The 11,555-nt window shown below is 45.6% G+C and overlaps 1 protein-coding gene across 1 annotated transcript in view; it reads left to right on the top strand.

The window, feature by feature from the left end:
- The first annotated feature begins 6,534 nt into the window (after window positions 1–6,534).
- ULK2 (unc-51 like autophagy activating kinase 2) overlaps window positions 6,535–11,555 on the top strand; it is a 65,113-nt gene continuing 60,092 nt past the window's right edge. Inside the window, exons 1-2 of the mRNA XM_083479807.1 lie at window positions 6,535–8,066; window positions 11,303–11,395. Coding sequence (XP_083335933.1) covers window positions 7,977–8,066; window positions 11,303–11,395 — 183 coding nt within the window. The 5' untranslated portion in view covers window positions 6,535–7,976. The remainder of the gene's footprint in view (window positions 8,067–11,302; window positions 11,396–11,555) is intronic.

Below are 11,555 nucleotides of genomic sequence, written 5' to 3'. Positions count from 1 at the left end.
GAAAAGGCCATCTGGTCCGACCGACATCCTTGTTCCCAGAGCGGCCAATCGAGATACCTCTTTGGAAACCAGCAAACTGCGGAAGAGCAGCTTTGTTTTCTCTCCGGCTTGTGATCTACGGGCGCAAGGGATCATTTCTAGGGAACAAAACTGCCGGCATCTTAATGCCGTTTTGCAAATCTATGGTGCGGCTGCATTTGGAATGCTATTTGCAGTTCTGCTTGCCTCGCCTCAAACCTCCGAATATCGTGAGGGGAGTTTGGTCACATTCACATTTTGTTATCTTTCTGGTAAATTGAGAATACAAGAAGAGCACGAACACTTCAGCAAATGGCCAGGCAGCCAGACTGTGCAGAGAGCATCGTAATACGAAAAAGAATGGAAAATTATTATCTGTTCCTGCTCTCCTTGTTTACTTGCCCTCCGGAAGTATATTTTTTCTGTTTGGGCTTCCAGTTTATTTCCTTGCTGAAATAATTCCCTGTCTCTCTGCGATATCTTGCTCTGCTCATCCCTTTGTGGGGGACGGAGGTTTGATTCTTTTCCGTCCCCTCTCGCCGAAAAAGGCCTTCACGTCCAAAAATGAGCAGGGAGTTAACCGTTGAGAGAAGGCCGCCATCAATTAATCAACATCAGCTTCAGTTGATTTATCTACATAAATGCCAGGTGTGGTTTTGGCAAGCTGCACAGCGGCATCCTCAGGAATCCCCGGGGAATGGCTTTCTCGATGGTTCTTAAATTGCCTGCCAACTTGTCTTGTTAAATGCTCTTTTTTTTTTTAGAAAAATGTGTCGCCTTCCAGCACAGAGCTGCAGGCTGCAATGGACCCCTGAGGAGATCTTCCATCGCTCAGAACAGCACTGGCTGTTCAGCAAGTTAAACCTTCCCCTCATGGTTTTCCCTACTTTCCCAAAGCTGATGCCGCCTCAAGATTATTTGGGGGTGCCGGTGTGGTTTAATACAATTATTCTGAGGCTCTTAAGCAGCACTTTGAGCTGGAAGGCCGCATTCAAATCCACACCACCTTCTGGGGGCCACATTGGGATGGTGGGCAGAGGCAGAAGGGCATGTGGCCAATAAATTACCTATTTTCAAATATTTTGAGGGGGGAATTGATTCGTAAAATACACAGTTTTCAGTCTAGACCAAGGAAGCCTCTTGTCAACAGGCGACGTCACATGATTGGTTGGGGGCCGGAATTTTCTAGAAATGGCCTCGTGGCCGACTTGGTGGGGCGCCAGTTTGGGCCACAGCATTTAATGAACAACAAAGTGGAAATCTGAATCTAAAGACTCGACTGGTTTAATATATTTTTTTTTAAATAAAAAAATTCCTTCCAGTAGCACCTTAAAGACCAACTAAGTTAGTTCTTGGTATGAGCTTTCGTGTGCATGCACACTTCTTCTATTTTTTTTTAAAGCACTGAAAGGCCTCAAGTTAATGTTGTTTTCTTAAAAGTGCTGAGTTCTCTGTTAATAATAATAATAATAATAATAATAAGAAGAAGAAGAAGAAGAAGAAGAAGATGCACCTAGTTTTTAGAGGAGGAAAACAAGAAAAAAAATATTCTGAATGAAACAGTGGATGTATGATTTTTGTGGTTCATGCTGTGGCCACAGACATGATATGTGATCTGATGGTGTATTTGGGGTGACCCAATGCAAAAATCCTGAGGATCCATGTGCTTTTACCTCCCCCCTCCCCAGCTACTAGTCCCACATACTCTCTTTTATCACAGCGCCTAACCCTGTATTTCAGGTTCACTCATGTCTCTGCCCTTGTCCTGGAACAACCGTGGAGGGCAGCTGTGTTTCGTGAGGAAGCCAGCAGCAAGGTCAAGGCACTTAATCCCCAAATTGCACGGGAAAAGTGTGGCAGAGGAGCATTACATGGGTGGTTCCCTTCTACTGACATAAAAAGCCGGCATTTGATCCTCTCTGGATCAGGATTGCCTAAGCTGCCCTTTGCTGCCGCAAGAAGTTTTGCAGGATGGTTCCCATCAGCCCCGGCTAGCATGGCTTCAAAGTCAATGACGCAAAGAAACGCCCAGAATTATAACATGCAATAAAGTGATCCCATTAGAATATAAACCAACCCGGATCATCCTCCGAGGCCTTTCCTCGTGTGCCTCCTTCACGAGAGGTTCAGAGAGAGCAGGCCTTCTCTGCAGTGGCTCCCTGTTTGTGCAATGCTCTCATTTTGCATTTTTTAATTCCATCAGTTTTACCGGTCTGAAATAAAATAGGCAAAGCTTAATCTCAGATATCCTGTATCTTTTTTTTTTTAAATCAAAGATCAAAACTAATCTAAATAGAAACACAAACCAAAAATAGGAAAAGGAAAAAACAGAGAGAAAAGGGGAAAGGAAGGGTGTGTGGAATATAGCTTCCGATTCTTCGTCGGTCAGCTATATACAGAAAATTATTTAAAACGTCTGCTCCAGAATACACAAGAAGGTTGGGTCAGGTGTCCTCTGAACTCTCCTTCAGCTTTTAGGGAGCTGGTGCGAGTGTGATGGATGATGAATCGCATGCGTACGTGTGGAGTGGAATTAATTTGTCACCTGATGGGCAGGTAAGCTTCAAATAGGTCCTGGGGTAATGACCCCAGTGAATTGATTCCACCAGGTGTGTCTCGTGATGTTTATATAACCCGCTTGAACATTGTAAAAGGGAAAAGGGGAAAAAAATACGTGTCAGCAAACCTTCCAAGGTGCGTGCAACCTTCTAGTTTTCCAAGGTGCGTGCAACAGAGCAGTTGCTAACTTTCCTTGCAATCCAGTTTAAAGCACAGGAGCAGGTTAGGCATTGGTCAGTTGGCAAAGGTGATCGTGGTTATTAAATGAAACAATATATTATGTCGCTTTCTGAAGAACACATGCATAGTTCCCTGGTTTTTCCTCTCCCCTCCTCATCCCTTTTCCCTTTTATTAGACAGTCACACCATAGTATGGTGCCAGATACAACGAGAGAGAGAATTTGTTTTGCATTTAGAAAACTTTAAGCACATTATAAGTCACAGGAATAATACAGCTTTTCAGGTTACCATTTGCATCTGGACCAGTCACTAGGAAAATAAAGTCACAACTCTGTGAACAGGGCTAGGTGTAGGTTTGATGGAGCCCTAAGCTACTGAAGGTAATGGGGCCCTTTATATGTCCAGCTGTCCTTTGTCAACAACAAATTATCGCTGTTTTTTGTGTTGAATATATGCTATATATATGGTAATTTATGGACCTAATAGGTATCTAAAGCCATTTGCGCATAACAAAATATGTATTTTATCAAAGTGATATATTTTGGAAATGTGCATCCATTTTTTTTCCCTTTAAATTTTTTTGGGGCCCCAAGAGAGGGGCTCCCTAAGCTATAGCTTGTTTAGCTTATACGTAAGTCCGGCACTGTCTGTGAATTTAAAAGATTTACTTGTGGAGGAGTGAATGGAACAAATTCTGAAAAGAAGCAGGAGACATATGTGTCTGTGAAATAATTTATACAAGCGCTTAGAGCAAGGGGGGGGGAGGTGAAGGGCTTCATGTGACCCATTTGCGTTGCCTTGATGGATGGAAGCACTTGATTGACACTCAGCAACTCCCAAGGCCTGTTTACGAGGACTTGAGCGCATGTGATACCGTTAGAAGGTCATGCGCTTTTCAGGGCAGGCCTGTGAAAAATGGATTTGTGGTTTGTGCGTTTGAATCTTCTACTTCCCTCCCCACCAAAAACTTGCTTTGAATACATCCTCCTTTTGCAGAAGAACGGGAAATCTACCCGACTCTTTTAACGCTCCCCTTCCCAACCATATTGTCTCACTGGCAGATTTGCGCACCGAAGCAAATTTTCTTTTGCATGTCAGCTCGCGGGCCTCATCCGGCCGCATGCCTCAAATGTGCTCCCAAGTGGGGTGTGCGCTGGTACCAAAGCGGTTGGGATGTTGCGTCCAGCTGTAGGGGGATGCTGTCAGTGTCGTGCCTTATTGGGGAGGTGTGGGTGTTTGCGCATTTCGTAGAATCTGTTCGAGTTAGAAGGGAACCCCAAGGCTCATCTAGTCTAAACCCCTGCAATGAAGGAATCGCAGTTGAACAAATCTTGACAGATGGTCACCCAACCTCTGTTTAAAAACCTCCAATGAAATGAGGATTCACCACCTCAGAAGGTGGTGGACTCTCCTTCATTGGAGGTTTGGAGTAGCATTGTTTATTTTACAGTGGTGCCCCGCAAGACGAACGCCTCGCAAGACGGAAAACCCGCTAGACGAAAGGGTTTTCCGTTTTGGAGGCGCTTCGCAAAACGAATTTCCCTATGGGCTTCCTTCGCAAGACGAAAGCCCATAGGGAAATCTCCGGGACAGCGGGGAAGCGCAGCGCGTCTTCCCCATTGTCCTCGGACCTCCTCCGAAGTCTGGCGGTGGGGCGGAGAGACCCTCTCCCCGCGCCAGCCTTCGGATGGCTGTCCTGAAGACTTGCGGTGGGAGGAGGGTTTTCCTTCCCACCGCCAACATTCAGAATGCTGTTCTGAATGTTGGCGGTGGGGAGGAAAAACCCTCCTCCCACGCAAGCCCCGGGAACAGAGGAGAAGCGCTGTGCGCCTTCCCCTCTGTTCCCGTACCTGTCCTGAAGGCTTGCGGTGGGGAGAAAAGCCCTTCTCCGCACCGCCAGCCTGGCAAGCGGTTTCCATAGGAACGCATTAATTGATTTTCAATGCATTCCTATGGGAAACCGTGCTTCGCAAGACGAAAAACTCGCAAAAAAGAAAAAACTTGCGGAACGAATTAATTTCCTCTTGCGAGGCACCACTGTATTTATTTATTTATTTAATTGCACACATATATTCCACCTCCTCCAAAAGCTCAGGGCAGTGAATGTCTCCCCCCTCCTCAACCGCCCAGGTAATCCTCACAACAACCCTGTGAGGTAGGCCAGGCTGAGAACGACCGGCCCAAGGTTGCCCAGTGAGCTTCTTGTCTGAATGGGAATTTGAACCCTGGTCTGCCTACTAGGCAGTGCTGCACGGCCTTTTGCCAATAATGTTGAGGTAAGATGGCAACCCTTGGCCAAGGATCGCCAAATGATCAGAAAATATATATATATATATACCAGGCCTGCTCCTCTGCCTCGATCTGCAAGCAAAAAGAGTACAAAGCGAAGGATCATTGCCTGCTATAACAGTTGCAGAGCAAAGCTGCTGTTTGGGTGGTGAAAAACGTGGCCGTCCTACAATGAGGCGAATTGCCTAGTTAGTAATAAGGAACAAAACAGGCCTCACCTGTAATTTACACAGGTGGGCACAGAGAAAAGCAAGAAACATCACACCCACCGTACCTTTTATCTGTCAAGATTTATATATTGCTTAATCAGCAGCAACAAAACACTCTATTTGCAGTTTAACCTGCTGTTGGGCAGAGGAACGGGGGCTGGTGTGAAAAGTTGGCAACCAACCCTCAGTGTGGTCTCCTAGCTTGGAAGGCTACTGGCCAGACAGAACTTGTGGCTGTATGTGACCCCAGTCAAGCTAGCAAAAATCTATCATTTGCCTGACAATAAGTGTTGGAAATGTAAAGAAATTGAAGGTACTTTCTACCACCTTTGGTGGACGTGCCCGAAGATTAAGGTTTTCTGGGAAATGATATATAATGAAATGAAAAAGTTACTTAAATGTACTTTCCCTAAGAAACCAGAGGCCTTCCTCTTGGGCATCGTCGGCCAATTGGTGTCAAAGAAGGACAGAACTTTTTTTATGTACGCAACAACAGCAGCAAGAATACTCATCGCAAAGTACTGGAAGACACAAGATCTACCCACTCTGGAAGAATGGCAGATGAAGGTGATAGACTATATGGGACTGGCGGAAATGACCGGCAGAATCCGCGACCAGGGGAAAGAGACGGCGGAGGAAGACTGGAAGAAATTTAAAATTTACCTCAAGAAACACTGTAAAATTAATGAATGCTAAAATGTTGAGGTTTTTTGGGGGAAAGGGGATTACAGCTGTAAAAGATTAAGTAAAAGAATAGAATAAGGGGAAAATCTGACAAAACCAAGGGTTAGGATTTGCTGAAACAAATTTGGAAATTGGGATGTAGAAGGGGGAGGTATGGGGAAGTCGATGAAGTAAGGTTTAAGAAAAAAGGATATGAAACTATACATGTTTGTTTGTATGCTTGTTTGTTTGTGTTGTGTATTGTTTGTGTTTATAAAAACTATGAAAAACCAATAAAAAATTCTATATATAAAAAAAGAACTTGTGGCTGTATGTGTATGGTAAGAGTGCATATGTGAATTAATTTTATTTAGTTTGTGTTTGTGCCATATATATATATATATATATGGGCTTATCTTGGCCAAAAACAAAATGGCGCCCAAGGCCATTATTTCCCGCCCTCTCGCAACTTTCCCTCACAGACGTCGCCGTCAATCCCCGCCCCCCGCCCGCCTGTTCCTTCCCCCGCGCGCGGGGACTCTTTTTCCTCTTCCTCTGATTTCCCCTCCGCCCTCCTCTCAATCCCGGCGGAGGGAGACAGGAAGCCTTGCGCCTGCGCGATACGTCCTATAAGAAAGGCTGCACCGCGCGGAGGCTTCGGCAGTCGTAGCCGGACGCCGGCGAGGCAGGGAGGACTACCGGCGGCGGAAGACGCGAGTGGGGCGGCGGGCAGCGGCCTGAGGAGAAGACAGGATTTCTCTCTTCCCCTCCCTTTATCCCTTTCACCCCCCACCCGGAAATATCTGTGGCCCAGGACTAGAAAGAGCCCGACCCCTTTATTTCGACCCGTTTTAGGGTCTATTGCTTTGACTTTTATTTTCGTGGGGGTGGGAAAGAGGTTTAGGAAGCCCTTCAGGCCGGTAATGAGGTGTGGGGGGCACAATGTAAGAAGGCCGTGATGAGGGACCCCTGAGGGGGGGCCTGAGCCCCCTGCCCCAATTCCCCATTCCCAGTTTACAGGCCTTCTGTATTTATCTCTATACGCCGCCCCCCATTAAAAAGGGTTGGTATCCTTTCCGCCGTCCCCCCTTAAAAGGTTTTTTTTTTAATATAAAAAATACAGCAGAATCCACCTTTCTCCCTATCACCACTCAGGGATATGCCTCTTCCCCTTTCCCTTTTTTAATTAAAGAAAGAAATAGGTATCTTAATTGCTCACCTCCCCAGTTTTGAGGGGTCTCTCTGTGTATTCTGTATAATTTATCCCAGGATACAATTAATATTTCCCATCCTCATTTAGATTGTCACTGCCCTTTTAAAATTCCTTTATTATGTAGAACCCCATTTGGGCATGTTATTAAATTGTGGTCCCCTTTCTTTTCAAGGGTCTTTGATTTTGTTTCTCCCACCACCTTTTTAGGCTTTATTGCTTTCCTCCCCACCCCGTAAAAGCTTAGATAAGCCCTCTACTTCTCATATTTAAACAAACCATTAAAGGTGCTAACACCCCCTTTTATTTCTGAAGCCTTAAAACTCACCTGTGCCACCTTTACCCAGCGACTTGTGCTTGCACGTCTCTGGCCTTTATTATTATATTAGTAACAATAATAATTTATATCGGGCCCAAAGGCACCTAAATGCTCGCTCTTCCCTTCTGTGGTCCCTCTTGCCTCTTCTCCCCTTCAGAGGAGGATTAATCTCCCCGTCCTCCTTTCCTCCTTCCTTTCCCCCATGCCAGAAAACGCTCATCGCCTTTGGGACGCCGGAGCAGCCAGCCAGTATCCCCCGACCCCCTTCGCCTGGGGACCCCCGGCCTGTGCCTGCCCAAGCAACATGCCCACAGCTGCCTCCCGTCCTTGGGGGCGGGCAGGAGGAAGGGAGACGGACAGACCCACCCTAGTCAACCTGCTTGGTGCCTCATCTTCCTCCCCTCCACAGCCTGGGTTGCTGATGTGAGCTTAATATTTTTTAAAAGCCTTTTCTGTGGCGGTCCCTTCTCCCCAGCTGGTCTCCCTTTATCCTCCCTGCCCGTTGGGCTTCATGCCCCCTTGAAGGAGGATGGAGGTGGTGGGAGACTTTGAATATAGCAAGAAGGACCTCATAGGACATGGAGCATTCGCTGTGGTCTTTAAAGGTCGCCACCGCAAGGTAAATCCAGCAGGGTAGGGTGGCGGACTCCTCTCCCCCTCCCTTCCCTTTCCCTCTTAGCCCATCTCTTGGCTGGTTATACAACCATCTCCTTCCCTTCCTCTGTGTGTGTGTTTGTGTGCATGACTGGTCGAGGAGGAGGTGATATTTGGAATAAGTCAAAGGGTCAGTCCGCAAGAAGCTCTGCTTCAGCATCTCCCTATTTCTCTGCCTTTTGATCTGTTTTGTTTCTCCTATCACCATCCTTGTTGTTGACATCAGCTAGCCTGTTCTGGAGAGTCAGCTGAGGTCAGGTGTTTTCTAAAGCAGCGCTTTTTTTTCAGGGGTGGGGGGCGTGGAATGTGGATGTGGCTCCTCCGCCTTTTTATTCTAAAGTTCACGCCTGTTTTTATTTCAAAGCAGAGCAGAGATGGTGGTGGTGGTGGTGTCAACCTGTTATTATGGGCTCTTGCTGCCCCTTTTCTCGCTTGTTTAGTTGCAATTGATAGAAAGGTTTCAGCAAGGTAAACTGTTTAAAAATTCAGGGTGGAATGCCTCTTTCCTTTCTCTGCCCCCCCCTTACTTGTAAATCTCTCAAAGTGCAGGGGCAGCAGAGACCAGTCTTATTCCCTCCCCCATCCAGTAACTGCAGAGCTAACTGTCTCTCTTCAGATTGGTAAAGATTTCTTAAATGTCACCAGTCCCAGCCTTTTGCCCTTTATAATGGGAAGCTTTGCTGGCCATCAGCCCTCCCCCCTTTACTTTATTCTGATAAACCTGCCCCATTTCTGCTGCCGCCACTGTGTCATGTCTAGTTGTGACCTCAGGACCTCAATAACCCCTTTTACATAAGCCCAGTAACTTGACCTAAAGCTTATAATTTCCCCCCCTTTGCTACAAGCTTATCTATCTTTGGACCTTTGGCAAGTTGGTGTTTCCCTTGCTTCTGTTATGTAAAAAGAGCACATTTATTACCTACCTTGTCCTACCAATAAGAGGGGCATTTTCAGCAGGGGCATCTCAGCTATGAAATACTGTAGTCTCTGTCCAGAGGGGTTCACCTGCTGCCTTCTCTGTGATTTTTCAGAGCATGTGGAGGCATTTTAATTCACGCAAGCTTTTCAGTTGGGTTCTAAATCTGGGCTTTTTTTGGTGTCTCTTCTGGAAAAAATTGTTTATTCTATAACTTTTGTTTTTGTTGATTTTAATTCAGATACAGTGTATGTTCAGTATTGTTGTCTTAAGTAGGAATATTTATTAATAGGTGGCTGCATAATTCAAGAAATAGCACTAACAAATGAGAGCAAGGTGGTTCCTTGTTGCCCATCCTTTCCCACCTTTTGTCACCTTTCTCCCATTGATGGTGGTAAGCTCCTTAGGTCAGGAGCTCACTTAGGTTTTGCAAAGTACTATGTAGATAAAAAACAAAGCAACAATTTTGCAGGGCAAAAATGCCTTCTAGGCAGTTGAAGGTACTTTCAAATTAACTTTACTCAAACTTAACACCTGCCCACAGAGCATGCAACTGTGTGTGATCTTTCTTGCCTTCTTAAGTGGTCTGTTTTTCCTATTTGGCACCTCCCAGAACAGTTTGTGACTCAAAAGATGACAGCATTGACTGACTGAAACACAACAAAAAGCTGTTGCATAACTCAAATGCAAAGTTTATAAGGGGGTGGGGAGATTTGAAAATTGAGTCAGGCACTTGTGTTGTGAGATGATCATTTTACATTTGGGATTACCCTCAATCTTTTCAATATCTTTAGTCTATTGGAAACAGATTTCTACTCCTCTGTAATAAAGTATATGAAGAGCCTTGCAATTCGTAGTCGTTTGTGATTCAGAATATTCAATTTGCTTGTGTAGTGGCTGCTTTTGCACATGACACTAAGCTGTGTCTACCCTAGAGGTGGTTTGTTCAGACTGGTGAAACCACCCTAGCAGACTAACCATGTTTTGCTTTCATGTGAAGCTATGCCTTGTTGGTTCACAAACCCTGGCATGTTTCAACTATGGCTTGGCATTATGTCCACATTCAACAGTCTCTCTTAACCAGGGTTTCTTAGGCCACTCCAGATGCTTGTCAAGCTTACAGAGGCACAACGCAAGAGCAGCTGGAAAAAACAAACCCAAACTTTGGAGAAACAAACCACTGCTTGTTGGCTTGTCTGTGAGAGGGCTTGTGGTTTGTTGGAAAACAGCAGCAACCAAGATATGGCACAGCAGTTAAATGCAAATGCAACCATTGGAGGTGGAAGCTGACAAAAGGGAATGGGAATCATTGAAGTAGTGTAATAAAAGGCAGCCACAGGCCCTGTTTTAATCAGGAGTAGGAACTAAAGGGCCAGTTCTCATTGCCCACTACTTCCACTCTTGGAGGCAGAATGCTTGTGAATAGCAGTTGCTGGGAAACAAAGGAGGGCTGAGTGCTGTTGTGAATTCTTGCTTTTGGACTTACCATATGCATCTGTTTAGTCTCTGTGAGAACAAGATACTGGACTAGATGGGCCACTGGCCTGGTCCAGCAGGATTTTATGTTCCTATGACTGGAAAATACAGTGGTACCTCGGGTTACATACGCTTCAGGTTACATACTCCACTAACCCAGAAATAGTAACTCGGGTTAAGAACTTTGCTTCAGGATGAGAACAGAAATTGTGCTCCGGCGGTGCGGCAGCAGCAGGAGGCCCCATTAGCTAAAGTGGTGCTTCAGGTTAAGCACAGTTTCAGGTTCAGACGGACCTCCAGAACAAATTAAGTACATAACCTGAGGTACCACTGTATTGATGCCCCAAATCTCAGGGGGGAAGTGGATGGGACCAAGACCCCAGGCGGCGTCCTCATCCCAAGCAGTTTCCAGCCACCTTTGCCATGTCTCTGAGATTGCAACTGGGGGTTCCAGTTGGTGTTCCAAAGGGGACTGGATTTGGCCCTGGAGCCTTCAGTTGCTGACCTGTTACTTGCAGTAAATAAGGGCTCATTAGCAAAGGCCGAGGTGCCAGCCTCCTATTACCCCATCATTATCTTTAAACTGCTTGTGTTGACCACTCCTAAAGACTGGAAACCCCAACATAGCCATTGACAGGCTAGGGCTGATGGGAGTTTGTAATCCAAAACTTCTGGAGGGCATCAGGTTGAGGATGACTGGTCTAGAGAACTTTTTTTAAAAAAGCACATCTTAGGGCCATTGGGCTTCTTAACACAGAAAATCAGGATACTTGTTTGGATTTAAAACACTTTTTTGTTGTTCTTTTCAGAAAACTGACTGGGAAGTGGCCATCAAAAGCATCAACAAGAAGAACTTGTCGAAATCTCAGCTCCTCCTTGGGAAAGAAATAAAAATTTTAAAGGTATGGTTTGTGATATTCTTCCAAACTTCATCCTTCCTGCAAGGTGTCCTCAGAGGACTGGTGGGAAACTTAATCCTCATACCTAGATAGTCATACCAGTTCCAGCATTTTATGTCTTCCTGCAAAGGCTGAGATTTGGAGGGTTTTCAAATAATGCATT

Source organism: Podarcis liolepis (assembly GCF_965112155.1).
Source record: "Podarcis liolepis genome assembly, chromosome: 16".
Lineage (NCBI taxonomy): Eukaryota > Metazoa > Chordata > Lepidosauria > Squamata > Lacertidae > Podarcis > Podarcis liolepis.
The sequence above is the reverse complement of the archived record's forward strand: the minus strand, read 5'-3'. Positions and strand labels throughout refer to the sequence as shown.